Raw genomic sequence first — 27976 nt, forward strand, 5'->3', positions numbered from 1 at the left:
TTTGGCTGATAAATGGCAAATAACATTTGCGCCACACGAGTGCAATGACCATCTCCAACAAGAGACAATCTAACCATTTCCCCTTGATGTTCAATGGCATTACGATCACTGAATCCCCCACTATCAGCATCTTGGGGGTTACCATTGACCAGAAACTGAACCAGAGTAGCCATATAAATACCGTGGCTACAAGAGCAGGTCAGAGGCTAGGAATCCTGCGGCGAGTAGCTCACCTCCTGACTCCCCACAGCCTGTCAACCACCTACAAGGCACAAGTCAGGGGTGTGATGGAATACTCCTCACAAGTGCAGCTCCAACACTCAAGCAGCACGACACCATCCAGGACAAAGCAACCCATTTGATTGGCACCCCATTCACTCCTTTCATCATGGCTGCACAGTGGCAGCAATGTGTACCATCTACAAGATGCACTGCAGCAACTCGCCAAGCCACCTTCAACAGCTCCTTCCAAACCTGCGACCTCTACCATCTAGAAGAACAAGGGCAGCAGATGCATGGGAACGCCCCCACCTGTAAGATCCCTTCCAATTCTCACACACCCTGACTTGGAACTATATGGCCATCCCATCACTGCTACTGTGTCAAACTCTCTCTTTAACAGAACTGTGGGTGTAGCTAAACTATATGGACTGTGGCGATTCAAGAAAGTGGCTTCGCCACCACCTATCACCTGTTAAACTTGAGAAAGCTTGTTTTGGAAAGATGATGCTGGAACCTATCTTTACTCATTTTCACATTTTATTGTACAGAGTAAAAGGATTACCAACATGTAGCTCGTCAATCAAACCCTTCACCAATCTCTAAGTGTCATGTAAGACCCCCATCCACCTGTATATAATTAAACAATTGACCCACAATCAACAGATTAACACCATCTTCTCAAAGGCAATCAGGGATGGGTAATAAAGTCAGCAACGCCCACATCTCCTGAACGAATAAAAATAAGCTGGAGTGTAATTGGATGGAGCAAGGGTCATGTCATGCCAACATGCTATGTTGAAGAATTTTTTAATCACCAGCTGGAGACCTGAATTTATTTTTTACAAAGAAATTAAAAAGGAACAGATAAAAGGTAACCTTTCTTGCAGCTTAAGATGGCCACCTAATTTGCAACACTGTATCCTACATTACAGGGGTTGTGAGGTGGAGACAAAATGTCTGCCCCATCCAAGCAAGAACCAAGACCTGGGAAATTTAAGGGAACTGCCTGTTCCCATTCTCTTTGGCCTCCTTATCTCGAGAGACAATGGGTAAGCGCCTGGAGGTGGTCAGTGGTGTGTGGAGCAGCGCCTGGAGTGGCTATAAAGGCCAATTCTAGAGTGACAGGCACTTCCACAGGTGCTGCAGAAAAATTTGTTTGTCGGGGCTGTTGCACAGTTGGCTCTCCCCTTGCGCCTCTGTCTTTTTTCCTGCCAACTGCGACTTGCCACACTTTAGCCCTGCCTTTATGGCTGCCCGCCAGCTCTGGCGAACGCTGGCAACTGACTCCCACGACTTGTGATCAATGTCACAGGATTTCATGTCGCGTTTGCAGACGTCTTTAAAGCGGAGACATGGACGGCCGGTGGGTCTGATACCAGTGGCGAGCCCGCTGTACAATGTGTCTTTGGGGATCCTGCCATCTTCCATGCGGCTGACATGGCCAAGCCATCTCAAGCGCCGCTGACTCAGTAGTGTGTACAAGCTGGGGATGTTGGCCGCCTCGAGGACTTCTGTGTTGGAGATATGGTCCTGCCACCTGATGCCAAGTATTCTCTGGAGGCAGCGAAGATGGAATGAATTGAGACGTCGCTCTTGGCTGACATACGTTGTCTAGGCCTCGCTGCCATAGGGCAAGGTACTGAGGACACAGGCTTGATACACTTGGACTTTTGTGTTCCATGTCAGTGCGCCATTTTCCCACACTCTCTTGGCCAGTCTGGACATAGCAGTGGAAGCCTTTCCCATGCGTTTGTTGATTTCTGCATCTAGAGACAGGTTACTGGTGATAGTTGAGCCTATGTAGGTGAACTCTTTAACCATTTGCAGAGCGTGGTCGCCAATATTGATGGATGGAGCATTTCTGACGTCCTGCCCCATGATGTTCGTTTTCGTGAGGCTGATGGTTAGGCCAAATTCATTGCAGGCAGCCGCAAACCTGTCGATGAGACTCTGCAGACACTCTTCAGTGTGAGATGTTAAAGCAGCATCGTCAGCAAAGAGCAGTTCCCTGATGAGGACTTTCCGTACTTTGGACTTCGCTCTTAGACGGGCAAGGTTGAACAACCTGCCCCCTGATCTTGTGTGGAGGAAAATTCCTTCGTCAGAGGACTTGAACGCATGTGAAAGCAGCAGGGAGAAGAAAATCCCAAAAAGTGTGGGTGCGAGAACACAGCCCTGTTTCACGCCACTCAGGATAGGAAAGGGGTCTGATGAGGAGCCCCCATGTTGAATTGTGCCTTTCATATTGTCATGGAACAAGACTATTACTTGAACAATGGGGCCGTGGTTGTGAGAAAGGAATCCCCAGGCATGGGCTGTTTAAGTTGCAAGAAAAAATGCACTGCTAATTACCATGCTTGAATCACTGAATGACTATCATGTGACAGGTTCCCCCCACCACCTCCCCATCTGTGTCTTAAGCTGGTGTTTCTCTGAACAGGCTGTCAAACATCTCCACTCTTAACAAGTGCAGACCTTTGTGGGGGTCCTTCCATTCATTCTCTCTCTCTCTCTCTCTCTCTCTCTCTCTCTGTCTCTCTCTGTCTCTCTCTGTCTGCAAGCTTCAAACCCTTCCTGCTGACTGACCACTTCTGCATACTCCAGCTGCAATCAGAGACGCCTTGGAGGAAATCATCCGCATCCCTGTCTCGAAGAAACCCACCGAATCAGCCATCTATTCCTTCAACCCGGAAGCCGAAAAAACACCGAATCCAGCTAGAAGCCGACCAAATCACCAAACTCCACAGACTGTAAACCCCCTTTTTTTTTCTATGGACTCTAACTCGATCAATCTACCCGTCCCCACTCTGTAACCTATTTGTGTGTGTGTGTGTGTGAAAGTTGGAGCATAGTTTATTATTTTACTTTGGTTGGTTTAAGAACAATAAAGCTAACCTCTTTCTTAAATTCAGGAAATCTGTCTAGTTCTTTTTACTATCATAGCACATAAAATAATCAAACTCACTGACTTGGCAATTACATCCACTTTAAAAAAAGAATTAAACCTGTTGTGGTCAAACCTTCGACCCATTCTCACCTGACTGTAACAGAAATTCATATTAAATTAGGAGCCACTGAAACAGGCTTAATTTAAACCAATGATATTGATCAGCGATGTACCTGGTTCGAAACCCTGTTCAGTAATTAGTTCTGATGAAGGGTCACTGACCTGAAATGTTAACTGTGCTTCTCTCTTCACAGCTGCTGCTAGATCTGCTGAGTATTTCCTGCATTTCTTGTTTTTATTTCAGTAATTAGTTAGATGCTTTCTCTAGTCAGTGATGACCCCTGGTGGAAATATGCATTTTGTCTATCCCTGTTGTTGCATTAAGAAAAATCTGAATGATCCAGTAACTAAAATTAAGCAACACAGCAAAGTGATAATTATGCAACAACTCGAATGAAGTGACTGAGTTAGGAAACTCTGAATTGAGAGTGCAGACTGTATGTGGAGATCAGTTTGAGCTCGGCTGTAAAGCCCCTTGTCACTTAGCCTGCCAACACTCTGTGAATAAATGACCACCAGAAATAGTTGCCAGGATAGTTCCTGGTGCTTGTGAAACTGTAAACTATCAAGCAGTCAGTGTGTTTAGAAAAGAAAGCTGTTAAGGAAAGAAATGTGCACTGAATACAAGTATGACATTCTGCAGTAGTTTGTCATATTTTCTACAGTTTGAAAATTAAATGCTGGAGTTATTTGCACCCTTCTTTGAAGTACATGGAATGACTATGCCCTCTGGTGGAGAAGTTTAGCTAAACTTGATTGGAGTTGGTGGTAGACCCAGATTTTCCAGCAATTTATTGCCCATTTGGGGTGGATGGTGGACAAGAATGGGCAAAATCCCCTGGCAGTTTAATGACAAGTCCCCTTGTGATATTCCTGTGCCAGGATTGTGGGTGGCCTGTTGTACCTGCCAATATCTTACCTGCTCAATGCAAATCAGATATTAATTATATACTTCCCTTTCCTACATACTGTGATCTGTTTCAAACAATCAAAGCCTGTAGAATAGAAGCAATACTGATTGCTAGGTAGCCTTAGAGAGACAGAAATGTTACCAAAGGCTTTCTTCTTAGAATAATTCACTTGTTCGCATTTTGCAGCTGAAAATATATAAAGCATATTTGTAGATTTCACTATCTCCAACTTACCAATTGTGTCAGCAGTGCCACATGCTGGGGAGATTATTTCAGCCATAAAGTCTAGGACACAATGTTTTTTCCATTTGGGATTCTGCTATACCTATGCTTTGAAGTGAATGAACTGTAAGCTCATTAGGCCCAATTGGAGGCATCTGCCACCTGCTGGCCCAGGATTTGGTGCACACTTACATCAGAAGCTCAACATTTTCATGGCAGTAAAAGTCACTGGAGCAGTCCTTTTCTATGCCAACATTTTTCAGGCAGCATAGAGTTCATTTACAATTTCAGTCAAAGGTTGTTTACAATTTCAGTCAATCAGTTTCTGCTACTGCATCCGGCAAGTAACTAATGCCTTGTTTGTGTGAACTCTCCATTTCATTTCCTTTATTCTTTTTACAGATAGAAGCCATTGACAAGACCCACATCACGATACTTCCCCATTTTGAGAAATCTGTTTTCTTACCAGGAAACAGTATCATTCTCTCAATGCACAGCTGGTGTGTAATGCAAAGAACCTCATTATGCATGTGAATGCAAGCTATTCAGGCAGCTGCTGCTGTTCTTCCATTTTAAAACAGTCCCTAATGTCAGTGCTATTCAGCAGTCAAATTCAAGATTCTGGACGAGTGGATCTTAGTGACTAAGGCTACCCTCTACCTTAGTGCCTGATGATACTGGTTTGGAACCTGAGTACCCCTTAGGTACTCATTGATGCCACCCTGCTTGTCACTGAGTAGACCATAAGGATTCTAAAGGCACACTTCAGGTTCCCACATCGACCTGGGATAGCACTCCAGTACAGTCTTATTAGATGTCTTTTATTGTTGTGGTTTGCTAATTAATATTACAGTGGATGAAGGTTGTAGAGAGGTCAAAAAGATATTGTGCCATAGTCACCGAGAATATCGTCATAACTTTGCTTCGGACCATTTTGGTGCTGTGGGAGGGGCACAAAGCTGACAACAGCAATTCAAACAAGAGTGTAGGAGATAAAAGCAAAATACTGCGGATGCTGAAAATCTGAAATAAAAACAAAAAGTGCTGGAAGTACTCAGCAGGTCTGGCAGCATCTGTGGAGAGAGAAGCAGAGTTAACGTTTCAGGTCAGTGACCCTTCTTCAGAAGAGTGCAGGAGTGTTGACAATGCTGTCTTTCTTTTGTACGTTGTTGTACACCTGCACACACTCCAGTACTGCACTGAAATGTTAGCCTAGATTCTGTGTCCAAGTTCAGGAGTGGGACTGGAATCCATATCCTGTGACTCAGAAGCTAGAGTACGATCAGCTGAGCCGAATGACACAAAAGGATCAAATTTCTGTCAGTGGCCATGATATGCAGTAGAACCCAGATGTCTGCATGCAGTTGATAATAAGTTTGATGACAAGCAGTCACAAAAAACTTTTGTGGAGTTGTCATTGAGGGAACACTTCTAGTTAGAGGCTAGGGACGTAAAGCATGCTGTGCTACCTGCAATTTGATGATACGGCCAGTCAAGCATTTTAACAACACGTGAGAGAGACAGAGAGATCATTGTAGGTGACAGACTTGCTTAGTATATTAAAAAAAAAGTATGCCTAACTCCTCTTGTTTTGTCTAAACTATGATTCTGTAAGAACCTAGTTTCTTCTACAAGGAAAGAGAAATCCTCTGCTCCTGTAGAATATCGAGGGTATGGTACTGAATAAGGATTGCTATTCTTGCCACTGCAAGGATTCAAATGAATAGGCAAATGAGTAAAACATTAACCTGTCCTCTCAAAAGAAGAGGTGCATAGCACATAAGAAATAAATAAATTAAGAATAGTGTTATTCAATTACACAAAAGTATCACTTTGCTTCTCTATTAATGGATTTTTTTTCCTGAGTCTTTCTCTCTGTTATGAATTCCAGTCTCTCCTTTTCTTTCGGTCTTTTGTCTCTTTCGTATTCATTAATTCTTATTTTTCTCTCTCCAACCAAGCCAGAATGACTGCAGATGGTCCGAGTGTTTTATCTGTACCATGTGTGCACTTTGCATCATTCACAACTGTGACAGGCTATGCAGCATCTTTAAAAGATATTCACACAATATTGCAGAATACTTTTGAATTTGCTGAGATTCCTCTTGAATCACAAAGAATGTTGCAGCTGCTCTTTGACAGCTGTCACTTTAGCCCAGTTCTCTATGTTTCACCACATAAGCCTCTGATATTAATTTTTTTTTGCATGGCGATTTTGTTCTGTTTGTCTTTTTTGGTTTATCTAATTTGTACAATCAATGCATTTTGTCTTCACTCTGGCAGGCTGCACTGCCTGAGAAAGGAGAGCTGAATAATGCAGAATTCCCTTCAGATGTTATTCGGAAGCTCCAGGAGCAGAACTTAAACCTGCGTACAGTTATTGCCCAAATGAGGAAAGAGATGGAGATGCTGAGTGAGCAAATTCCTGCCAACCAAAGTCGGGACAAATCATTTGATGAAATAGGATCACTCAAGAGCCCCAAGGAGTCATCTAAAGATGTTATAACCCCATACACTCCAGGTAACTAGCTTTTATTTAAATCTTAAATATGCAATCATGCAAAGAAACTCTTCACAGCACACCCAAATGCTCATTTTATTGGGCAGTGTATAACTGAGCAGTACAGATCAGAAGGACCCAGTCACAAAAAACTTAATTCTTTAGAAAGCATAGAGAAGTATAGAAAGCGCAGAGGTGAAGTAAAAAAGCAAATTAGGAAAGCAGAGAGGAAAGGAAACAATATTGTTAGGTAAAATCAAGGAAAACCCAAAGATGTTTTATCAATACAGTAAGAGCAAGAGGATAACTGAGCAAGGGGTAGGGCCTATTAAAGATGCACAAGGTAACTTATGCGTGGATGCAGAAGATGTGGGCAAGGTTCTGAGTGAGTATTTTGCCTCTGTCTTCACAAAGGAGAGAGATGATGCAGACATTGTGGTTAAAGAGGAGGAGTGTGAAATATTAGATACGATAAGCATAATGAGAGAGGAAGTACCAGAGGGTCAGACATCCTTGGAAGTGGATAAATCACCAGGGCCAGATGGATTGTATCCGAGGCTATTAAAGGAAGTCAGGGAGGAAATAGCAGATGCTCTGAGGATCATTTTCAAATCCTCACTAGATACAGGTGAGGTACCTGAGGATTGGAGGTCTGTGAACGTTGTACCATTATTTAAAAAGGGTGCAAAGGATAGGCCAAATAATTATAGGCTTGTCAGTCTGACCTCGTAGTGGGCAAATTATTAGAATCAATTCTGAGAGATGGGACAAACTGTCACTTAGAAAAGACAGATTACTCAGGGATAGTCAGCAAGGATTTGTTAAGGGAGGTCATGTCTTACTAACTTAATTGAATTTTTTGAGGAGTTAGCAAGGAAGATTGATGAGGGTAGTGCAATAGATGTTGTCCACATGGATTTTAGTAAGGCACTTGACAAGGTCCCACATGGCAGACCGGTCAGAAAAGTAAAAGCCCATGGGATACAGGGGAATGTGGCGAGTTGGATCCAAAATTGGCTCAGCGACAGGAAACAAAGGGTAATGGCCGATAGATGTTTTTGCGAATGGTAAGTGGTTTCCAGTGGTGTTCCACAGGGCTCAGTGTTGAGTCCCTTGCTGTTTGTGGTATATATTAATGATTTGGACTTAAGTTTGGGAGGCATGATTGGGAAAATTGCAGATGACACAAAAATTGGCCGTGTAGTTGATAGTGAAGAGGATAGCTGTAGACTCCAGAATGATACCAATGGTTTGGTTAAGTGGGTAGAAAAGTGGCAAATGAAATTCAGTCTGGAGAAGTGTGAAGTAATGCATTTGGGGAGGGCAAACAAAGCAAGGGAATACACAATAAATGGGAGGATATTGAGAGGGGTAGAGGAAGTGCAAGACCTTGGAGTGCATGGCCACAGGTCCTTGAAGGCGGCAGGACAGGTAGATAAAGTGATGATGAATGCTTTCCTTTATTGGCTGAGGTATGGAATACAAAAGCAGGGATGTAATGCTGGAACTGTATAAAACACTGGTTTGGCCACAGCTGGAGTATTGCGTACAGTTCTGGTCACCACATTACAGGAAGGACATACTTGCTCTGGAGAGAGCACAGAGGAGATTTACAAGAATGTTGCCAGACTTGAAAATTGCAGCTATGAGGAAAGATTGGATAGGCTCGGGTTGTTTTCCTTAGAACAGAGGAGGTTGAGGGGTGACTTAATTGAGGTGTACAAAATTATGAGGGGCCTAGATAGAGTAGTCAGGAAGGACCTGTTTCTCCTAGTGGAGAGGTCAATTATCAGGGGGCACAGATTTAAGGTGATTGGTAGAAGAATTAGAGGGGACATGATGAAAAACTTTTTCACCCAGAGGGTGGTGGGTGTCTGGAATTCACTGCCTGGATCGGTGGTGGAGGCAGAAACCCTCAACTCATTTAAAAATTACCTGGACCTGCACCTGAAGTGCTGTAACCTGCAAGGATGCAGACCAGGTGCTGGAAGGTGAGATTAGAATGAGCAGCTAGTTTTTTCATCTTGCACAGAGTCCCTGGGCTGAATGGCCTCTTTCTGTGCTGTAACTTTTTGATGGTTTGGTTCTTGGTCTGTGGTCATATAGGTGGTCTCAACCAGACTGGTGGCAAGTACACTACAAGTTGCCTCAAGCTTGTCTGGGTAAGGAAGGAAAGATCAGCTGTCCTCCTCACTATCTAGTGATGTTGGAAAAGGCCTGGTTTCTTGCTGCCCCAAACAGCTGGGAGGAAGTGGCCTATTTGGCAGTTTTTCAGCTTGAGAAGTCCACAAATCATTCACACATTATGCAAACTAGTTAACTCTTCATAGACCAGGGATTGAACACGGGGTTGGTACAGACTGATACCCAGTGCAGTGAATAGAGTCTCGATTGATGCAGGTTGATACCCAGTGCAGTGAATGGAAATTTGGTTGGTGCAAACTGATACCTTGTGTAGTGAATGGGGTCTCAATTGGTACAGACTGATAACCAGTGCAGTGAAAGGGGTCTCTGAAAGGGGTCTCCCCAGTGCAGGGGAGGTTGGGTGGGGTGGGGCAGGGTTGCAGGTTGGGGGTGTAGTGTGAAGGCCTTGCATTGCTTTGGGCCACAAATTTGGCTAATCTGGATATCGTGATTTTTATCTGCTTTTCACAGTAAGTCATTCATTATGGTTCAGTCTTATAATAACTTCTTTCTCAGTCTGATTTCACTGTTCCACTTAATAAAATCAAAATGGATTTGATCGTTGTTAGAGTAGAATTCTGTTACACCTAATAGATTGGAAAGAAGAGTTGCCTAAAATCTCAGATTGTGCCTGGAATCATGCCCAGTTGCATCTCATTTGCACTTCCAGAGTATGTTAAATCTTTGGAAGATGAGGTTTATGAACTGAAACAGAAGTGCAGAAAATTGGAGGAACAACTAGAGGACATTGCAAACGTTTCCAGGAAGATCAAGGTTCCCCTTCCAAGCCTGCCTGTTACTGCAGACAACGCCTATCTCCAAAATCACAACCGTACTTTAAATGAGACTATAGGTGAGAGTGCTATATTATGGCAAAAACAATGATGCAATTTTATTAGTCACAAAAATCCTGTATTCCACTGGCTTACAATATCTGCTTTCCAGCAGCCTTTTTAATGTATTGGCTGTAATTGATTTCAAGGATAAGCCAGTATATAATGTTGTGTGATACTCTTAATTCATTCCCACAAATTATTTCCACTATCACTGCCAATTCTTTGCCCTTCATAAAATCCTTTCTTCATAAATTCCTTATCTACAATATTATCTGTTTAATCCACCAGTTCTCTGTGTGGTTTTACAGGAAAGTCTTCCTTTTGCTTAAGAAGTGGAAACCTGCTTTCCTCTTGACATGAATCTTGAGCCCCATGTTTTTACAGAATGACTGTACAATTTTGAAATTCTCGGTCATTCCAGCATAGGAATCGTAGAGGATCACAATATCAGCCGCAAAGTCGAGCAATGTGCAGTTGATGGTCCTGTTATTAGTTGTATCACCATGCCCATATTTGCTCATTCTAGCGAGCATATAAGGGGGTCCATTGTTTTCTTGAATACTGGTGATGATAGAATTATAGAATGGTTACAGCACAGAGGAGGCCATTCGGCCCGTCATGTCCGTGCTGGCTCTCTACAAGAGCAACTCGACTGGTCCCTCTCCATCGCCTTTTCCATATAACCCTGCAAATTCTTTTTCTTCAGATAATTATCCAATTCGCAGTGGGTCGCCTTGTTTGACGCCTCGCTTTATGTGGATTGGGTCTGTTTTGGTTCTGTCACCCTCTGTGATTGACAAAGATAAACTATCCCTCCTTGTCCTTCTCAACTTGTCTGCAGCCTTTGGCAAGGTTGACCATGCCATTTGCCTCCAACACCCCTCTGCCATCGTCCAGCTAGTTGGGACTGCACTTAGCTGGTTCCATTCTTAGCTATCCAGTCATAACAGAGAAACCTTTGTAATGGCTTCTCTTCCTGCTCCTTGGTCTTACCTGTTTCTCATCGACACACTACCCCTTGGTGACATCATCCAAAAGCACAGCGTCACTTTCTACGTGTATGTTGGTGAACCCACTCACCCCAGCTCTACATCAGCACCATCTGCCAACTCCTCTGCTGTCTCTAAATTATCAGACTGTTTGTCCAATACCCAGTACTGGATGAACAAAAATTTCCTCCAACTAAATATTGGGAAGACCAAAGCCATCGACTTCGGTCTCCGCTACAAACTCTATTCCCTAACTACTAACTCCATCCCTCTCCCTGGCAACTGTTTGAGGCTGAATCAGACTGTTTGCAAACTTGGTGTGACTCCAAAATGAGGTTCAGACCACATATCTGTGCCATCACTAAGACCGCCTGTTTCCACCTCCATAACATTGCCTGACTCCCCATGCCTTAGCCCATCTGCTGAAACGTTCATCCATGTCTTTGTTACACTCCTGGCTGGCCTCCCAGGTTCTATCTTAAACTTGAAGTCATCCAAAATTCTGCTACTTGTGTCCCAACTCCTATCACGTTCCATTCACGCATCATCCCTGTGCTTGCTGATCTACATTGGCTCTTGGTTAAGCAATATCTCAATTTTAAAATCCTCATCCTTATTTTCAAATCCCTCCATAGCCCAGCCCCTCCCTATCTTTGTAATCTCCTCCAGCAGTATGACCCTCCACGATATCTGCACTCTTCCAATTCTGGTCTCTTGAATATTCCTGATTTATTCACTCCCCCATTGACTACCATGGCTTCAGCTGCCAAGGCCCTAAGCTCTGCAATTCCCTCCCTAAACCTCTCTGTTTCTCTTCCTCTCTTTCTTCCTTTAAGACGGTCCTTAAAAACCTATCTCTTTGACCAAACATTTGGTCATCTGCCTTAATGTTAGTTTGTTGACGCTTCTGTGAAGTGCCTTGGGATGTTTTACAATATAAATACAAACACCTCTATTGATTTTGAATCCATGACCTTCTAGGGAATAACATTCCACATTCATACAGCTCTTGTTGGGGTATTTACAGTGTATGAGCTTGCATTCTTCAATGTAAGGCTTTAGTTTAGTTTAGAGATACAGCACTGAAACAGGCCCTTCGGCCCACCGAGTCTGTGCCGACCATCAACCACCCATTTATACTAATCCTACACTAATTCCATATTCCTACCACATCCCCACCTGTCCCTATATTTCCCTACCACCTACCTATTATGGGGGCAATTGCTAATGGCCAATTTACCTATCAACCTGCAAGTCTTTGGCATGTGGGAGGAACCGTTTACTAAGAGATCAGAACAACTTTGTTAAAGTGCCTTAAAAACATTGTAATAATTCTTTATGTACTGCAGATTACTTTATGCATCTATCACTTCCTTTCATTTATATTAGCTGGCCTTCGCGCTGAAAAGGTCTCTGCAACTGCTACTGCAAAGAAGCATGAAGCTAGGATTGTGCATTTAGACTCTCTGGTAACACAGCTCACACAACAGGTAATGTTCTGCATAAAGCTGAATAATTCATATGGAAACATACAGTGAAATTGTCTCCAAACAAATGCACAGATTTCCCCATCTGGCGGGCCATGGTTCTAAAATTACCAGCAACGCTGAATCACTAGCCAGAAAGGAAAAGAATGCCCATTCTTGCTAATTCAGTAAAACTACTTGTTGTCAAAGCCCAAATCATTCAGCCAATTCCAGACCACTGCCTCTTGACGAGATTGTAGGATGGGAAATTTAAAAAACAGATTTCTGCTATCAAATAGGAGATTTTTACAATTACTGACTAAGGGATATAAGGGAATGCTGAATGTTGACTATACCTCTCCATAATGTTCTACTTTTAAACAAATCCTGTGAAACTTTTTTTTTTAATTTCCAAAATATACTTTATTCATAAAAATCTGTAAAAATTACATTCCCAAACAGTTTAAAACAGCATCAAGTCAAAAAATACAAACAGTGCAAAGATGATCAGTTTCCTTCAATATAATCATGAGTTGCCTCACAACCCTTCCATTTCATTGTCATGCCATATACATTTTTACATTTACAGCACACAAAATTTTCCCGATACAGTTCGAGAGGTTTCCCATGGATCCAGCCCCTCAGTTCAGCTTGGTGGGGGGACCTTACACTGTGGTCTTTCCCCATTGAGCCTTTGCTGCGGCTGCCCCAAGCTTTAGTGCGTCCCTCAGCACGTAGTCCTGGACCTTGGAATGTGCCAGTCTGCAACATTCGGTGGTGGACAACTCTTTGCGCTGGAAGACCAGCAAGTTTCGGGCAGACCAAAGGGCGTCTTTCACCGAATTGATAGTCCTCCAGCAGCAGTTGATGTTTATCTCAGTGTGCGTCCCTGGGAACAGCCCGTAGAGCACAGACTCCTGTGTTACAGAGCTGCTTGGGATGAACCTCGACAAAAACCACTGCATCTCTTTCCACACCTGCTTTGCGAAGACACATTCCAGGAGGAGGTGGGCAACCGTCTCTTCCCCACCACAGCCACCGCGGGGGTATTGTGCGGAGGGGGCGAGACTTCGGTGTGCATGAAGGATCTGACGGGGAGGGCCCTTCTCACCACCAGCCAAGCTACATCTTGATGCTTGTTTGAAAGTTCTGGTGATGAGGCATTCTGCCAAATGACTTTGACGGTCTGCTCGGGGAACCATCCGACAGGATCCACCGTCTCCTTTTCCCGTCGGGCCTTGAGGACATTCTGTGCAGACCACTGCCTGTTGGACCGGTGGTCAAAGGTGTTTTCCCGCAGAAACTGCTCCACGAAGGATAGGTGGTACGGCACGACCGAACTGCATGGAGCGTTCCGCGGCAATGTGACCAGGCCCATCCTTCGCAACACCGGGGACAGATAGAACCTCAGCACATAGTGACACTTGGAGTTTGCGCACTGGAGGTCTACACACAGCTTGATGCAGCCGCACACGAAGGTGGTCATCAGGATGAGGGCCACGTTGGGTACACTTTTCCCGCCCTTATCCAGAGATTTGAACATCGTGTCCCTCCGGACCCGGTCCATTTTAGATCAACAGATGAAGCGGAAAATGGCTCGGGTGACCACCACAGCGCAGGAGTGGGGTATGGGCCAGACCTGCGCCACGTACAGCAACAACGTGAGCGCCTCGCACCTGATGACCAGGTTCTTGCCCACAATGGAGAGAGATCGCTGCCCCCACATGCTCAACTTTTGTTGTATCTTGGCTACTCGCTCCTCCCAGGTTTTGGTGCACGCCCCGGCCCTTCCGAACCATATCCCCCAGCACCTTCAGGTAATCTGACCTGACTGTGAAGGGGACAAAGGATCGGTCAGCCCATTTCCCAAAGAACATGGCCTCGCTCTTGCCGTGGTTAACTTTGGATCCCGAGGCCAGTTCGAACTGGTCGCAGATGCTCATCAGTCTGTGCACGGACAGCGGATCCGAGCAGAAGACGGCGACGTCATCCATGTACAGGGAGGTTTTCACCTGAGTGCCTCCACTGCCTGGGATTGTCACCCCTCTTATGCTCGCATCCTTCCTAATAGACTCAGCAAAGGGTTCAATACAGCAAACAAACAAGACCGGGGAGAGAGGACAGCCCTGTCTGACTCCAGATTTGATCAGGAAACTTTATGATTCCCACCCATTGATTGAGACTGCGCTACTGATGTTTGTGTAGAGCAGTTGGATCCAATTGCAGATTCCCTCCCCAAACCCCATTTTGGAAAGCACGTCCATCATGTAGGTGTGCGATATCCTGTCAAAAGCCTTCTCCTGGTCCAGGCTGATGAGGCAGGTGTCCAGCCTCCTGTCCCGTACGTAGGCGATCATATCCCTGAGTAGCGCGAGACTATCAGAGATCTTCCTGCCGGGTACGGTACAGGTCTGATTGGGGTGGATCACCAACTCCAGAGCAGACTTGACTCGACTGGCTATGACTTTGGACAGAATCTTGTAGTCAACATTAAGCAGTGAGATGGGCCGCCAATTTCTGATTTCTGCCCTCTCCCCCTTCCGCTTGTAAATGAGGGTGATGATGCTTTTTCTCATGGATTCTGACATGCTGCCGGCCTGGAGCATACTCTCGTATACTTTCAGCAGGTCTGGGCCGACCCAGTCCCATAGGGCCGAGTACAACTCGATCGGTAAGCCGTCGCTTCCGGGAGTTTTACTCGTCTTGAAGGACTCAACGGCCTTTGTCAGCTCGTCCAGAGTTAGCGGCTTGTCCAGTCTTTCCCTCCTGCCGTCATCTAAGACCTCTGTGATAGATGACAGGAAGGAATGGGAGTATCTGTTGTCTGTGGGCTTCGCGTCATACAGCCCAGCATAAAAGGATTTGCTGATCCTTAGTATGTCGGACTGTGAAGACGTTACCGAGCCATCTTCTTCCTTCAGGCTGCTGATAACAGAGCTCTCTCTGTACCTTTTGGAAGAAGTAACACGAGCACGTCTCATCCTGCTCGATGGAGCGGACTCTGGACCGGAAGATGATCTTGGAGGCCTCCTTGGCAAAGAGCGAGGCCTGCTGGCTCTTCACCTCTTGGAGGTCCTCCTTGACCTCGACCCCCATTGACTGCAACCGGAGCAGATTTTGCATACTTTTCTGGAGTCGGGACATTTCCCTCTGTCTCTCTCTCGCCCTCTGAACACCTTTGTGGATGAAGAACCTCTTGATGTTCTCCTTAATCGCTTCCCACCAGTGAACTGGAGACTCAAAGAGGGGTTTCACGGTCCTCCAACCTTTGTAATCCCTTTTGAGTTCCTCAACGTTCTCTGGGGTCAGCAGTGTAGCATTGAGCTTCCACGTCCCTCTGCCAACCCGCTGGTCGTCCTGTAAGTGACAGTCGGCCAGTAAGAGGCAGTGGTCGGAGAAGAACACCGGCTTGACGTCGGTGGATCCGACCGGGACGGGACACAAACAGGAAGTCAATGCTGGAACGGGCAGACCCGTCCGACCTTGACCATGTGTATCTGCGCTGCGCTCCGTCTGCAGGTTTGCTGAAGACGTTGTGCAGTTTGGCATCTTTAACTGTTTCTATTAGGAATCTGGAGGTAGCGTCCAGTTTGCTGGCGTCACTGCCGGATCGTCCAGCCGTATCGATGATGCAGTTGAAGTCACTGCCTGGGATGACCGTCCTGGACGTCGCCAGCAGCAGTGGGAGCTGCTGGAAGACGGTCAGCTGCTGGCTGCTTTGTACCGGGGCGTACACGTTAATCATCCGGAGCGGAGCGTTGTTGTACATTACGTCTGCTACGAGGAGGCAACCGCCCACCACCTCCTTAACTTCGGAGATGGTGAAGTTACCTCCCCGCAGCAGAATACCAAGGCCGGAGGAACGGCAATCATTACCCCCCGACCAGATCAATGGCCCGTGGGACCACCATCGCGACCACTGCCTGTAGGTGCTGAGGTGCGGTATTCCACACTCCTGCAGAAACAGTAGGTCGGCTTTGACCTTGGCGAGGTAATCCAAGGTTGAAACACATCGCGTAGTAGATTTAATGCTACGCACATTAATGGAAGCAATCTTTACACCCATTTTTTTAAAGTTAGTTGTTGCTTCCCATACCATTTGTCCTTGCTAGTCCCAGTCCTTCGGGATGTTCCTGCATACCCATTTTGTGAGCAAGCTGTTTCACAATAGTTGGGCTCAGAAACCCCTCCTGGTTTTTCATGCAGTTGTTGTTCCGCTGGGGTGACATCGGGGGGGGTCTTGTAGGCAGCAAAGATTGGGTTATCCTCTGCTACTTCCATCTGTTCCTCCTCGAAAACATCACTGCTCCCGGCCTCCTGGAGCTGAGGTGCGCCAGACGTGTCTTTGCTTTCGGTGTCCCGGAGCTGAGATGCGTTGGCCACGTCGTTACTTGTGGCGCTTTGGGGTTGGGGCACGCCGGGCCCATCACAGCTTCCAGTGCCCGGGGGCTGGGATGCTTTATCTTCCATCTCCTTGGAGTTCTGCCGCCTCTTTTGAAGGGGCTGTTGTTCCAGCATTCCCCCGTCCAGTGAAGAGGAGTTGTTGCAGTCTGATTCGGAAGATAGCCTCCTCTTGCCACTGGTTTGGGTGGTGGCCTGTTCCGCTTTGGGATGTTTTTTCTTTGTGGTTTTCCTCTGGACCACTTGCCACTGACCTGTTTGTCCATCTGCTGCCTCCTCCTCCATTGATTCTGTCTGTGGAGGAGGGGTTTCCGGGCACTGGGTAGGTGCTGGGTCGCTGGTTTCAGCTGCCTCACCTTCCTTCTCCTTCTCAGGTTGAAGTTCCTCACTGCGGAGAAGGTTGCTGGTCTCCTTTCCTACACCGGATGCCTTCGTCGAACCTTCTCCCGGCCTTTCCTTGGACCTTGCCGCCTGAGCATAACTGAGGCAGCGTTTGGGGCAGGTTTTGTAGAGATGGCCTGCCGCACCGCACAAGTTGCAACACTTAGTCTGCTTACAGTCCTTGGTCTAATGGCCTTCCTCCTTGCAGTTCTTGCAAACAACCGTGCTGCAGTTGGTTGCCACGTGACCAGATTTGCCACAGGTGCGGCAAACTCCGGGCTGCCCAGCGTAGACCAAGAAGCCTCGACTTCCCCCGATAGCGAAGCTGGAGGGAGGGTGAATGATGGCTCCACTGGGATCGACCTTCAAGGTCACCTTGACCTGCTGCTTGCTGGTCCAAATCCCAAAGGGGTCCTTGACATCAGTGCTGCTGCCGGCCACCTCGACGTACCTGGCGAGAAAGGTGAGTACATCCACCACCGGAACTTGGGGGTTGTAGAGGTGAATCGTCACCACCCGGTCCCGTTGTGACGGAAGCGTGAAGAACGGCTCCGCTGTGAGGATCGACAGTGGCGCCCGGTCCCCTTTCTCCTTGAACGCCTTCAAGAACTTGATGCATCCCGCCACGTTCCGGAACGTCACATCGAAGTATCCACTGCTGGGGAAATCCTGCAGGCAAAAGACGTCCGTCGCTTGAAATCCGCAGCAATCGAAGAGAATTTTCTTGATGAAGAAGGTGCGATCGACCGGTGCATCTCCTTCCTTGTCCTTCACGACCACCCGAACGGTGTTGCGCACTCCCTGGCCCGAAGCTCGAAAGTTGGTTATAGCCATTTTACTCAGAGCTTCCCCAGGATCAAAAGGCAATGATCATGGTCTCTTCTCAACCAAGTAAGCACTGATAAGAACAAATACTACACTTGATCTTAGCCAAAAGGCTAAGTGAAACTCTATACAGAGCCATTTACCATTAAAGAAAAGAAAGAACAAACTTGCATTTTATATAGTACCTTTCATGACCTAAGGATATCCCAAAGCGCTTCACAGTCAATTAAGTAAATTTGTTGTGTAATCACAGTTGTCAGGGTTGGGGCCGACCATGACTCATGGCCCTCCTGCCTTGGGCGCTATGGCGTTGGAAGGATGAATGAGAACGGGCAGAGACTGCTTCAGTTGTGTACCTATCATAACCTCTGCATCACCAACTCGTTCTTTTCACTAAACCCTGTCACCAGGTTTCATGGAGGCACCCAAGATCGCGTCGTTGGCACCAGCTAGACCTCATTGTCACAAGGCGAGCCGCCTTAAACAGTGTTCAAATTACACGCAGCTTCCACAGTGCAGACTGCGACACCAGCCACTCCCTGTTGTGCAGCAAGGTTAGACTCAGACCAAAGAGGTTGCATCATTCCAAGCAGAAGGGCCACCCGCGCATCAACATGAGCAGAATTTCTCACCCACAGCTGTTACAAAAATTTCTAAATTCACTTGTAACAGCCCTTCAAAACACTCCCACAGGGGATGCTGAGACCAAGTGGGCCAACATCAGAGACGCCATCTATGAGTCAGCTTTGACCACCTACGGCAAAAGTGCGAAGAGAAATGCAGACTGGTTTCAATCTCATAATGAAGAGCTGGAACCTGTCATAGCTGCTAAGCGCATTGCACTGTTGAACTACAAGAAAGCCCCCAGCGATTTAACATCCGCAGCACTTAAAGCAGCCAGAAGCACTGCACAAAGAACAGCCAGGCGCTGCGCAAACGACTACTGGCAACACCTATGCAGTCATATTCAGCTGGTCTCAGACACCGGAAACATCAGAGGAATGTATGATGGCATGAAGAGAGCTCTTGGGCCAACCATCAAGAAGATCACCCCCCTCAAATCTAAATCAAGGGACATAATCACTGACCAACACAAACAAATGGACCGCTGGGTTGAGCACTACCTAGAACTGTACTCCAGGGAGAATGCTGTCACTGAGACTTCCCTCAATGCAGCCCAGCCTCTACCAGTCATGGATGAGCTGGACATACAGCCAACCAAATCGGAACTCAGTGATGCCATTGATTCTCTAGCCAGCGGAAAAGCCCCGAGGAAGGACAGCATTACCCCTGAAATAATCAAGAGTGCCAAGCCTGCTATACTCTCAGCACTACATGAACTGCTATGCCTGTGCTGGGACGAGGGAGCAGTACCCCAGGATATGCGCGATGCCAATATCATCACCCTCTATAAAAACAAAGGTGACCGCGGTGACCGCAACAACTACCGTGGAATCTCCCTGCTCAGCATAGTGGGGAAAGTCTTTGCTCGAGTTGCTCTGAACAGGCTCCAGAAGCTGGCCGAGCGCGTCTACCCTGAGGCACAGTGTGGCTTTCGTGCAGAGATCGACCGTTGACCTGCTGTTCTCCCTTCGTCAGATACATGAGAAATGCCGTGAACAACAGATGACCCTCTACATTGCTTTCATTGATCTCACCAAAGCCTTTGACCTCGTCAGCAGACGTGGTCTCTTCAGCCTACTAGAAAAGATTGGATGCCCACCAAAGCTACTAAGTATCATCACCTCATTCCATGACAATATGAAAGGCACAATTCAACATGGTGGCTCCTCATCAGAGCCCTTTCCTATCCTGAGTGGCGTGAAACAGGGCTGTGTTCTCGCACCCACACTTTTTGGGATTTTCTTCTGCCTGCTGCTTTCACATGCGTTCAAGTCCTCTGAAGAAGGAATTTTCCTCCACACAAGATCAAGGGGCAGGTTGTTCAACCTTGTCCGTCTAAGAGCAAAGTCCAAAGTACGGAAAGTCCTCATCAGGGAACTGCTCTTTGCTGACGATGCTGCTTTAACATCTCACACTGAAGAGTGCCTGCAGAGTCTCATCGACAGGTTTGCGGCTGCCTGCAATGAATTTGGCCTAACCATCAGCCTCAAGAAAACGAACATCATGGGCAGGATGTCAGAAATGCTCCATCCATCAATATTGGCGACCACGCTCTGCAAGTGGTTCAAGAGTTCACCTACCTAGGCTCAACTATCACCAGTAACCTGTCTTTAGATGCAGAAATCAACAAGCGCATGGGAAAGGCTTCCACTGCTATGTCCAGACTGGCCAAGAGAGTGTGGGAAAATGGCGCACTGACACGCAACACAGAAGTCCGAGTGTATCAAGCCTGTGTCCTCAGTACCTTGCTCTATGGCAGCGAGGTCTGGACAACGTATGTCAGCCAAGAGCGACGTCTCAATTCATTCCATCTTCGCTGCCTCCGGAGAATACTTGGCATCAGGTGGCAGGACCGTATCTCCAACACAGAAGTCCTCGAGGCGGCCAACATCCCCAGCTTGTACACACTACTGAGTCAGCGGCACTTGGCCATGTGAGCCGCATGGAAGATGGCAGGATCCCCAAAGACACATTGTACAGCGAGCTCGCCACTGGTATCAGACCCACTGGCCGTCCATGTCTCCGCTTTAAAGACGTCTGCAAACGCGACATGAAATCCTGTGACATTGATCACAAGTCGTGGGAGTCAGTTGCCAGCGTTCGCCAGAGCTGGCGGGCAGCCATAAAGACGGGGCTAAAATGTGGCGAGTCGAAGAGACTTGGTAGTTGGCAGGAAAAAAGACAGAGGCGCAAGGGGAGAGCCAACTGTGCAACAGCCCCGACAAACCAATTTCTCTGCAGCACCTGTGGAAGAGCCTGTCACTCTGGAATGGGCCTTTATAGCCACTCCAGGCGCTGCTTCACAAACCACTGACCACCTCCAGGCGCGTATCCATTGTCTCTCGAGATAAGGAGGCCAAAGAATATAGAGAAATGCAACATCCAATTTGCACGCAGCAAGGTCCCAGAATTAGCAATGAGATAAATGATCAGATAATCTATTCTCAGTGATTGTTGGCTGAGGAATAAATGTTGGCCATGACACCAGGAGAACTGTTCTTCAAGTATTGCCATGGGAACTTTTACATCTACCTAAAAGGGCGTATAGGACCTTGTTTAAAATCTCATCTGCTCCCTCATTACTGCACTGAGTGTCATCTTAATCTATGTGCTTAAGTCTCTTGGGTGGGACTTGAACTCACAACCTTCTGACACAGTGGCGAGAGCTATCACTAAGCCAAAGCTCTCACCAGTTGGTTAAGCTTATGTCACATGAATTTGAATCATTGGTTTGAAATAATGGATGTTATTGATATTCCACCACGTTAAGCAGTTAAATATTCCTAATATCGCATCCTACAAAATCATATGTGTTGATCACAGGAGCTTGCTATCTATTGTGACAGGAAATCAAAGTCTCTATTATTTAGATGCACACATTCTGGGATGAGGTTGATTTTGCTCCTCTCCTTTCCTGAAGGTGTTAACTAATTCCTGGGGTATCAATCCAAGGGCAAATAGCTAATGTGAATTTTGATTAATATTGTCAGGCTATTCAACCGCAGGGGCACTACAACTAAGCATGACTCTCTTTTTATTTGACTCTCACTCACATGCATTTCCAACAGGATCACTATAATGATTCACTTCTTCTCTAACCCAGAGGACACAGAAGTCAGGTGCAGTCTGAGATAATCTAACTCAGCACAGACCAGAGATTGAATATGGAACTTTCTGAGCCTGTAGAGCGCAGCTAGTGACTGGCTCAGCAAGATTACCCATTGTGGGAGATGTGGGGCGAAATTTAATGTATCCCACAGGAGCTGGTTGCAAGGTGGTGTGTGGTATAAAATCAGGAGGAAAGGCAGGGCATGGAGTGCTTGTTGTCTTTCCAGTGCCATGCAATTTTATCAGTGGTGGGTAAGGTTGAGGACAGTCTTCCTGGCCGCTAAAGGATTTCTTCCCATTGCTGCTGCTGTTCTGCCAGTGGCGGGAAGGGCCCTCTGCCACACGGGCAGACTGCCCAGTAAAAGCTGGTGCCTGCCTCACTGGCCCCAGCGAGCCTGGCCCCAGTTTCTTACCTGGGTTCCAGGGCGGCGTCCATGAAGCTGTTCCAGCCTGATTGCAGTCCCAGCAGTGGCCACTGATCCCAATGGCACTGCTAGGACTGAAGAGCTGCCAGCTGAGGTGGGATCTCTGCCCTTAAAGGGACGGAGCCCTGACGTCAGAGAGTTAATTGCCTGTTCGACATAAAATCGCATCAGGGCTCCCAGTAGGCTGAGGCAGGGTTGTCCTAGCATTCCTGCCTGCCTTCCTGTCACTGTCGCCGGCATTAAATTCAGCCTGTGGCGTTTTTTCTATGGTAATAATACATCGTAGAGTTGAGGTGACATTATAAACCACTCTTGCTTTGCTTTCACGGGTTTTAATCTCTTTACACTGCAAACAGCTCGGCAGCTGTTTCCATAAGCATGGAGTTCCCCATGAACTGAAATCTGAGTTGTTACACTCTCAGCATATTGAGTTAGTGTAGCTCAGGTTTAACAATTAAATTGATTACTCAGAAATACCTGGAATGTCCATTATGCCTCCTATGAATTGGACAATGAAAATTACCACAAGTTACAGTACTTTGTTCAGGCTAAACTATAGCTGTTGTCCTGCCAGAATTCCACTGATATTGGACGCTGCCTGGTTTCTACCTCATAAATTATGTAGTCTAGACTTATCTTTTACTCCAGTGTTTCAAGAAGAATAATTCAAAGCCTTTTTTTGAAAGCTTTAAATGCATAGAAACACCAACAATGTAGTCCTCTTGCATTGAAGCATCAGAACCTATTTTTCCATTGATGAGCATTTGTTTTTCTATCACTTGTGAACAATGGATTTCTGTGCTTTGTGTGTGACTTATAAAAAGGAAGATTTGCATTTGTATAGAGTCTTTCACAATGTCAGGATGTCCCAAGATGCTTTGCAGCCAATTAAGTACTTTTGAAGTACAGTTACTGTTGTAATGTGGGAAATGTTATACAAGGATTTCATGCCATATGTGCACATGTAATGGCATAAATTTTTTTTTCTTTGTCCTCCTGATCTCGAGAGACAATGGGTAAGCGCCTGGAGGTAGTCAGTGGTGTGTGGAGCCGCGCCTGGAGTGGCTATAAAGGCCAATTCTAGAGTGACAGGCTCTTCCACAGGTGCTGCAGAAAAATTTGTTTGTCGGGGCTGTTACACAGTTGGCTCTCACCTTGCGCTTTTGTCTTTTTTCCTGCCAACTGCTAAGTCTCTTCGACTCGCCACACTTTAGCCCCACCATTATGGCTGTCCGCCAGCTCTGCCGAACGCTGGCAACTGACTCCCTCGACTTGTGATCAATGTCACAGGACTTCATGTCGCGTTTGCAGACATCTTTGAAGCGGAGACATGGACGGCCAGTGGGTCTGATACCAGTGGCGAGCTCGTTGTACAAAGTGTCTTTGGGGATCCTGCCATCTTCCATGCGGCTCACATGGCCAAGCCATCTCAAGCGCCGCTGACTCAGTAGTGTGTATAAGCTGGGGATGTTGGCCGCCTCGAGGACTTCTGTGTTGGAGACACGGTCCTGCCACCTGATGCCAAGTATTCTCCGGAGGCAGCGAAGATGGAATGAATTGAGACGTCGCTCTTGGCTGACATACGTTGTCCAGACCTCGCTGCCATAGAGCAAGGTACTGATGACACAGGCCTGATACACTCGGACTTCTGTGTTGCGTGTCAGTGCGCCATTTTCCCACACTCTCTTGGCCAGTCTGGACATAGCAGTGGAAGCCTTTCCCATGCACTTGTTGATTTCTGCATCTAGAGACAGGTTACTGGTGATAGTTGAGCCTAGGTAGGTGAACTCTTGAACCACTTCCAGAGCGTGGTCACCAATATTGATGGATGGAGCATTTCTGATGTCCTGCCCCATGATGTTCGTTTTCTTGAGGCTGATGGTTAGGCCAATTTCATTGCAGGCAGCCACAAACCTGTCGATGAGACTCTGCAGACACTCTTCAGTGTGAGATGTTAAAGCAGCATCGTCAGCATAAATACAGCACAAAAATCTCATTTAGAGCCACTGAATTCAAAGTTGAGTTGATTCCACTGAGAGCCACACAAGTCAGCATATCTTCTTTGGCTGTGTTTGCTGACAATGCAACGACTAGGCGGCGCAGTACTTCACATGCGTAAATGCAGGCACTTCAATTGGAACGTCAATGTTTGCGACGTTCGGGCAGCTACCAGGATTAAAGATGGCGCTGCTCAGTTTATCACAAGAAATGCTTATGGCTGGATCGTTCTAGCAAACTAACCTTACATTAATAATATGATATATATATATATTATATATCTTATTATTTTACTTTAAGTTGGATGGAAGCCCAGTAATATGCTACTATGTAGTTATAGGATACTAATTGTAATCATCAGATCCATTTAATATTCCAGTAATCCTATTAAATACAAAAGGAATTTTATGATTGAATTACCATTGCACGATAGTGAATTGTCACCCCAATCGAAAATCGGGCAGAGTATAAAATGTGCTGCCAATTCATTATTGTGATTCATTTGTATGACTGAGGAGGACTGATTTCACCCAAATGCAGCTACTAGTTCCCGCCCCAATGGCCACTCTCCCCCCTCGGCTACTTGCTTTCTCCCCCTCCTTCCCACTGGCCACTTCACCTCCCTCAGCCGCTCGCTCCAGACCTCACTGTCCCCCCCCACCCCCCAACTCCCTAGGCCGATTGTTCCCCGCTCGCTTCCCCCACCCTCTTCCCCCTCCACCCCAGCCCTCCAGCCGCTAGCTCTGGGCTGCGCCGTTTCCCTCCTCTCGGCCACTCGCTCCCACGTTTCATCAATCACCAGGCGCCGTTCGAAGAAGCAAGGCAGGCTGCAAGTGGTGACTGGCCGACATAGGAGCGAGTGGCCAAGAGGAGGGAAGCGACGCGGCCTAGAGCTAGCGGCTGGCGGGGAGCGAGCGGCCGGAGAACAGGGTGGCGCGAAGCGAGGAACAATCGGCTAGGGGAGTGGGGGTTGGGTGGCGCAGCGAGGTCTGGTGCGAACGGCTGAGGGGAGGAAGTATCGAGGCCTGGAGCGAGTTGCCGAGTGGGGAGAGCGGCTAGTGGGGCAGGAGCGAGTGACGGGGATTGAGCTCCAGCCTCAAAGTCTCCCATTCAGCCGAGTGGGTGGGGGGGGGTGGGTTGCGGAGGGTGCTGGATACCCAATGACGCTTTATCGCACATGCGCAAAGATGGACCATGTGCGGATACGCGATGATGTTGACGCTGCACGATGACGTCATCTCACGCACACGCCACTTAGTCCTGGCAAGATGTAACTGCGCATGTGCGCACTTGCCGCACTCTGACGTCAGTGGGCCGCTGCATTGTCAGGAATCATGTTGATCTGCTTTAACACAAGGAGATGACACATTGCCAAATAATGACATACACTGGGGCCATTCTTAAGCCACCCAATGGCTTGAAGCTGACCGTTTGATTTGTGGTTACAAAAAGTATTAGCGTATAATGACTACATACACTGGTTGATCTGACTTCCTCCGAAATGGAAGATCGTAGACTGTGAGCAGGAATGTAGGCATTAGAACATAAGAAATAGGAACAGGAGTAGGACATACATCCCTCGAGTCTGCACTGCCATTCAATAAGGTCATGGTTGACCTTCTACCTTCCTGCCCTATCCCTATATCCTTTGATTCCCTGAGGGGATGAATTGCCATTTTTGTTTTCACTACTGTCAAATAACTGTAATAAATTGAAAAATAGCACATGATTAAATCTCCCTTTCTTCAAAAACATTGAGTTGATTTTCACTCCCTTTGCCAGGTGTTAATTGGGTGGTTATGTCTCTAAATTGGGTCCATAGCCTTACTGCCTTGTTAACACGAGCAATGTGCCGGTACCATTTTTAAAAGGGTCTGTCTCGAGATGTTCAAAGTGCCCACCTGCTTCAGATGAGTGGTTCCATTTAACATGGAATTCAGAGTCCTGTGATGTAAATAGGACCACAGTTGCCATTTTGGGCTGTGCAGACTTTGACCAGTTCCACGGGTGATAGAAGAGAAGACGTCCATCGAAGGTAAGTCTGGGTCTCACAGAAATAATCTGGGCAGCGGTCGCTCTAGGAACACTCCCGCCAGCCCCCCCACCTCCACCACCACACCCTCCATGACTTACCTTCCTGGCTGCAGTTCTAGTCCTTTTTCCTTTGCTGCACTTGGGGAGCTTTGTCGTGATACCTATTTGGCGCCCTGCAGTTCACCTGGTGAATGTAAATGAGGCGAAACCCTCAAAATCATGGAGGCCATTTTGCCACTGGAACGGTCACCCAATCGTCAAAATAGATCCAGTGTCTTTGCTGTTGTACAAATGCAGATACTAGAATTTTTTGTGTTTGTTTTTTTTTTGGCCTTGGGTTCTGTAATTATATTTTTCTATGTTAGATTCTGAAGCAAATTAATGGGACTCGTGCTTACATCCCATGAAAACAGATTTGTATAAGTTCAGCCCAATTGCAAACTTGTGCAGAGTGTTCACCACCTGCTTACATACGAAGCACCTCTGTGCTCTAGTGATGGGATGACATTATGTTCTGGCATAAACCTTTAAAATTTTTATTGGTATCCTGAGTAGAGTTGGGTAATATAAAGTTCATGGTTTACTATGTCTGCTGACAGTTGTCAACTGCTCTTCAATGATAAAATTCACTATGCAATGCAGGTTGCTCCTCACTGCCAGTTGCAAGTAACATTGCAGGGGAACTTTGTGCTCTGATTCACATATGACGGTTTAAACGGAGGTCTGAAATTGCTGTATTTTACCTGCACTTTTAAGTGTGCAATTCGGTACTGTTCCTCCTTCACAGGTTCGTCAGAAGCAAGTTGAAATTGACCAGTTGCGATATGAATTAACCAGTCAGCATCAGCGCACTAGTGCAGAAATTTTAAGACTAAATGAGCGAATTGCTGAACTGGAATTACAGCTGGTAGAAGCACGCAGAGAGGCAGACGAATACTTTAAGGGTAATCTTCAACAAAACTCAGAAGCAGTGGCTTTAGGAAATGAGGTAAGGAGCTAAATCCTAGCTGTGGGTGAACCCCACAATATATGTGTTTATTTTTATATATTTTATTTTTGAGGCCATTTTTCTTTCTACAGGTGTACCTCTCCTCCATCCTCCAGCTGGGTGGGACTGCACCTGCAGTGACTTCTCTTCCTACTTATGCACTGTTACTTCTGGATTCCTCCAAGGGTCAATTTTTGACTCCCTCCTATTTCTCATTTGCCTGCTGCCTCTCGGCGACATCATCTGAAAATACATCAGGTTCCACATCAACAGGTTCCACGTGTACATTGATGACATCCAGCTTTACTTCACCACCATCTCTCTTAACCCCTCTCTGATTTTTCATGCTACTTGTACAACATCCAGTCTTGGATGAGCAGAAATTTCCTCCAATTAAATATTGAGAAACAAAGTCATTGTTTTCCGTCCCCGCCACCAACTCCATCCCTCTCCTTGGTCATTGTCTAAAGCTGAACCAGATCATTCACAGCCATGCCCTTCTGTTTGACCCTCATCTTCTGACCACATATCCGCTCCATGATCAAGACTGCCTACTTCCACTTCCTTAACATCGATGGTCTCCCCCAGCCACCTCAGCTCATCTGCTAAAACCCTCATCCATGCATTTGTTACTTCTAGACTTGTTTATTGTAATGTTTATTTGGCTGGCCTCCCTTCCTCCACCCTTCATTAACTTGAACTCATCCAAAACTCTGCTGCCAGTATCTTGACTCACACGAAGTCCCATTCATCATCCCTGTGCTTGCTGACCTACATTGGCTCCTGGTCAAGCAGTGCCTCAATTTTAAAATTCTCATCCTTGTTTTCAACTTTCTCCATGGCCACACCCCTACC

The 27976-nt window shown here is 46.6% G+C and overlaps 1 protein-coding gene across 4 annotated transcripts in view; it reads left to right on the top strand.

The window, feature by feature from the left end:
* ccdc57 (coiled-coil domain containing 57) overlaps nucleotides 1-27976 on the top strand; it is a 199656-nt gene that overhangs the window by 137391 nt on the left and 34289 nt on the right. For all 4 annotated transcript variants that reach the window (XM_068058163.1, XM_068058165.1, XM_068058166.1 and 1 more), the window contains 4 exons: nucleotides 6646-6883; nucleotides 9717-9899; nucleotides 12261-12361; nucleotides 26921-27121. In XM_068058163.1, the coding sequence (XP_067914264.1) occupies nucleotides 6646-6883; nucleotides 9717-9899; nucleotides 12261-12361; nucleotides 26921-27121 (723 nt within the window). The remainder of the gene's footprint in view (nucleotides 1-6645; nucleotides 6884-9716; nucleotides 9900-12260; nucleotides 12362-26920; nucleotides 27122-27976) is intronic.

This window comes from Heterodontus francisci, chromosome 26 (genome assembly GCF_036365525.1).
Source record: "Heterodontus francisci isolate sHetFra1 chromosome 26, sHetFra1.hap1, whole genome shotgun sequence".
Lineage (NCBI taxonomy): Eukaryota > Metazoa > Chordata > Chondrichthyes > Heterodontiformes > Heterodontidae > Heterodontus > Heterodontus francisci.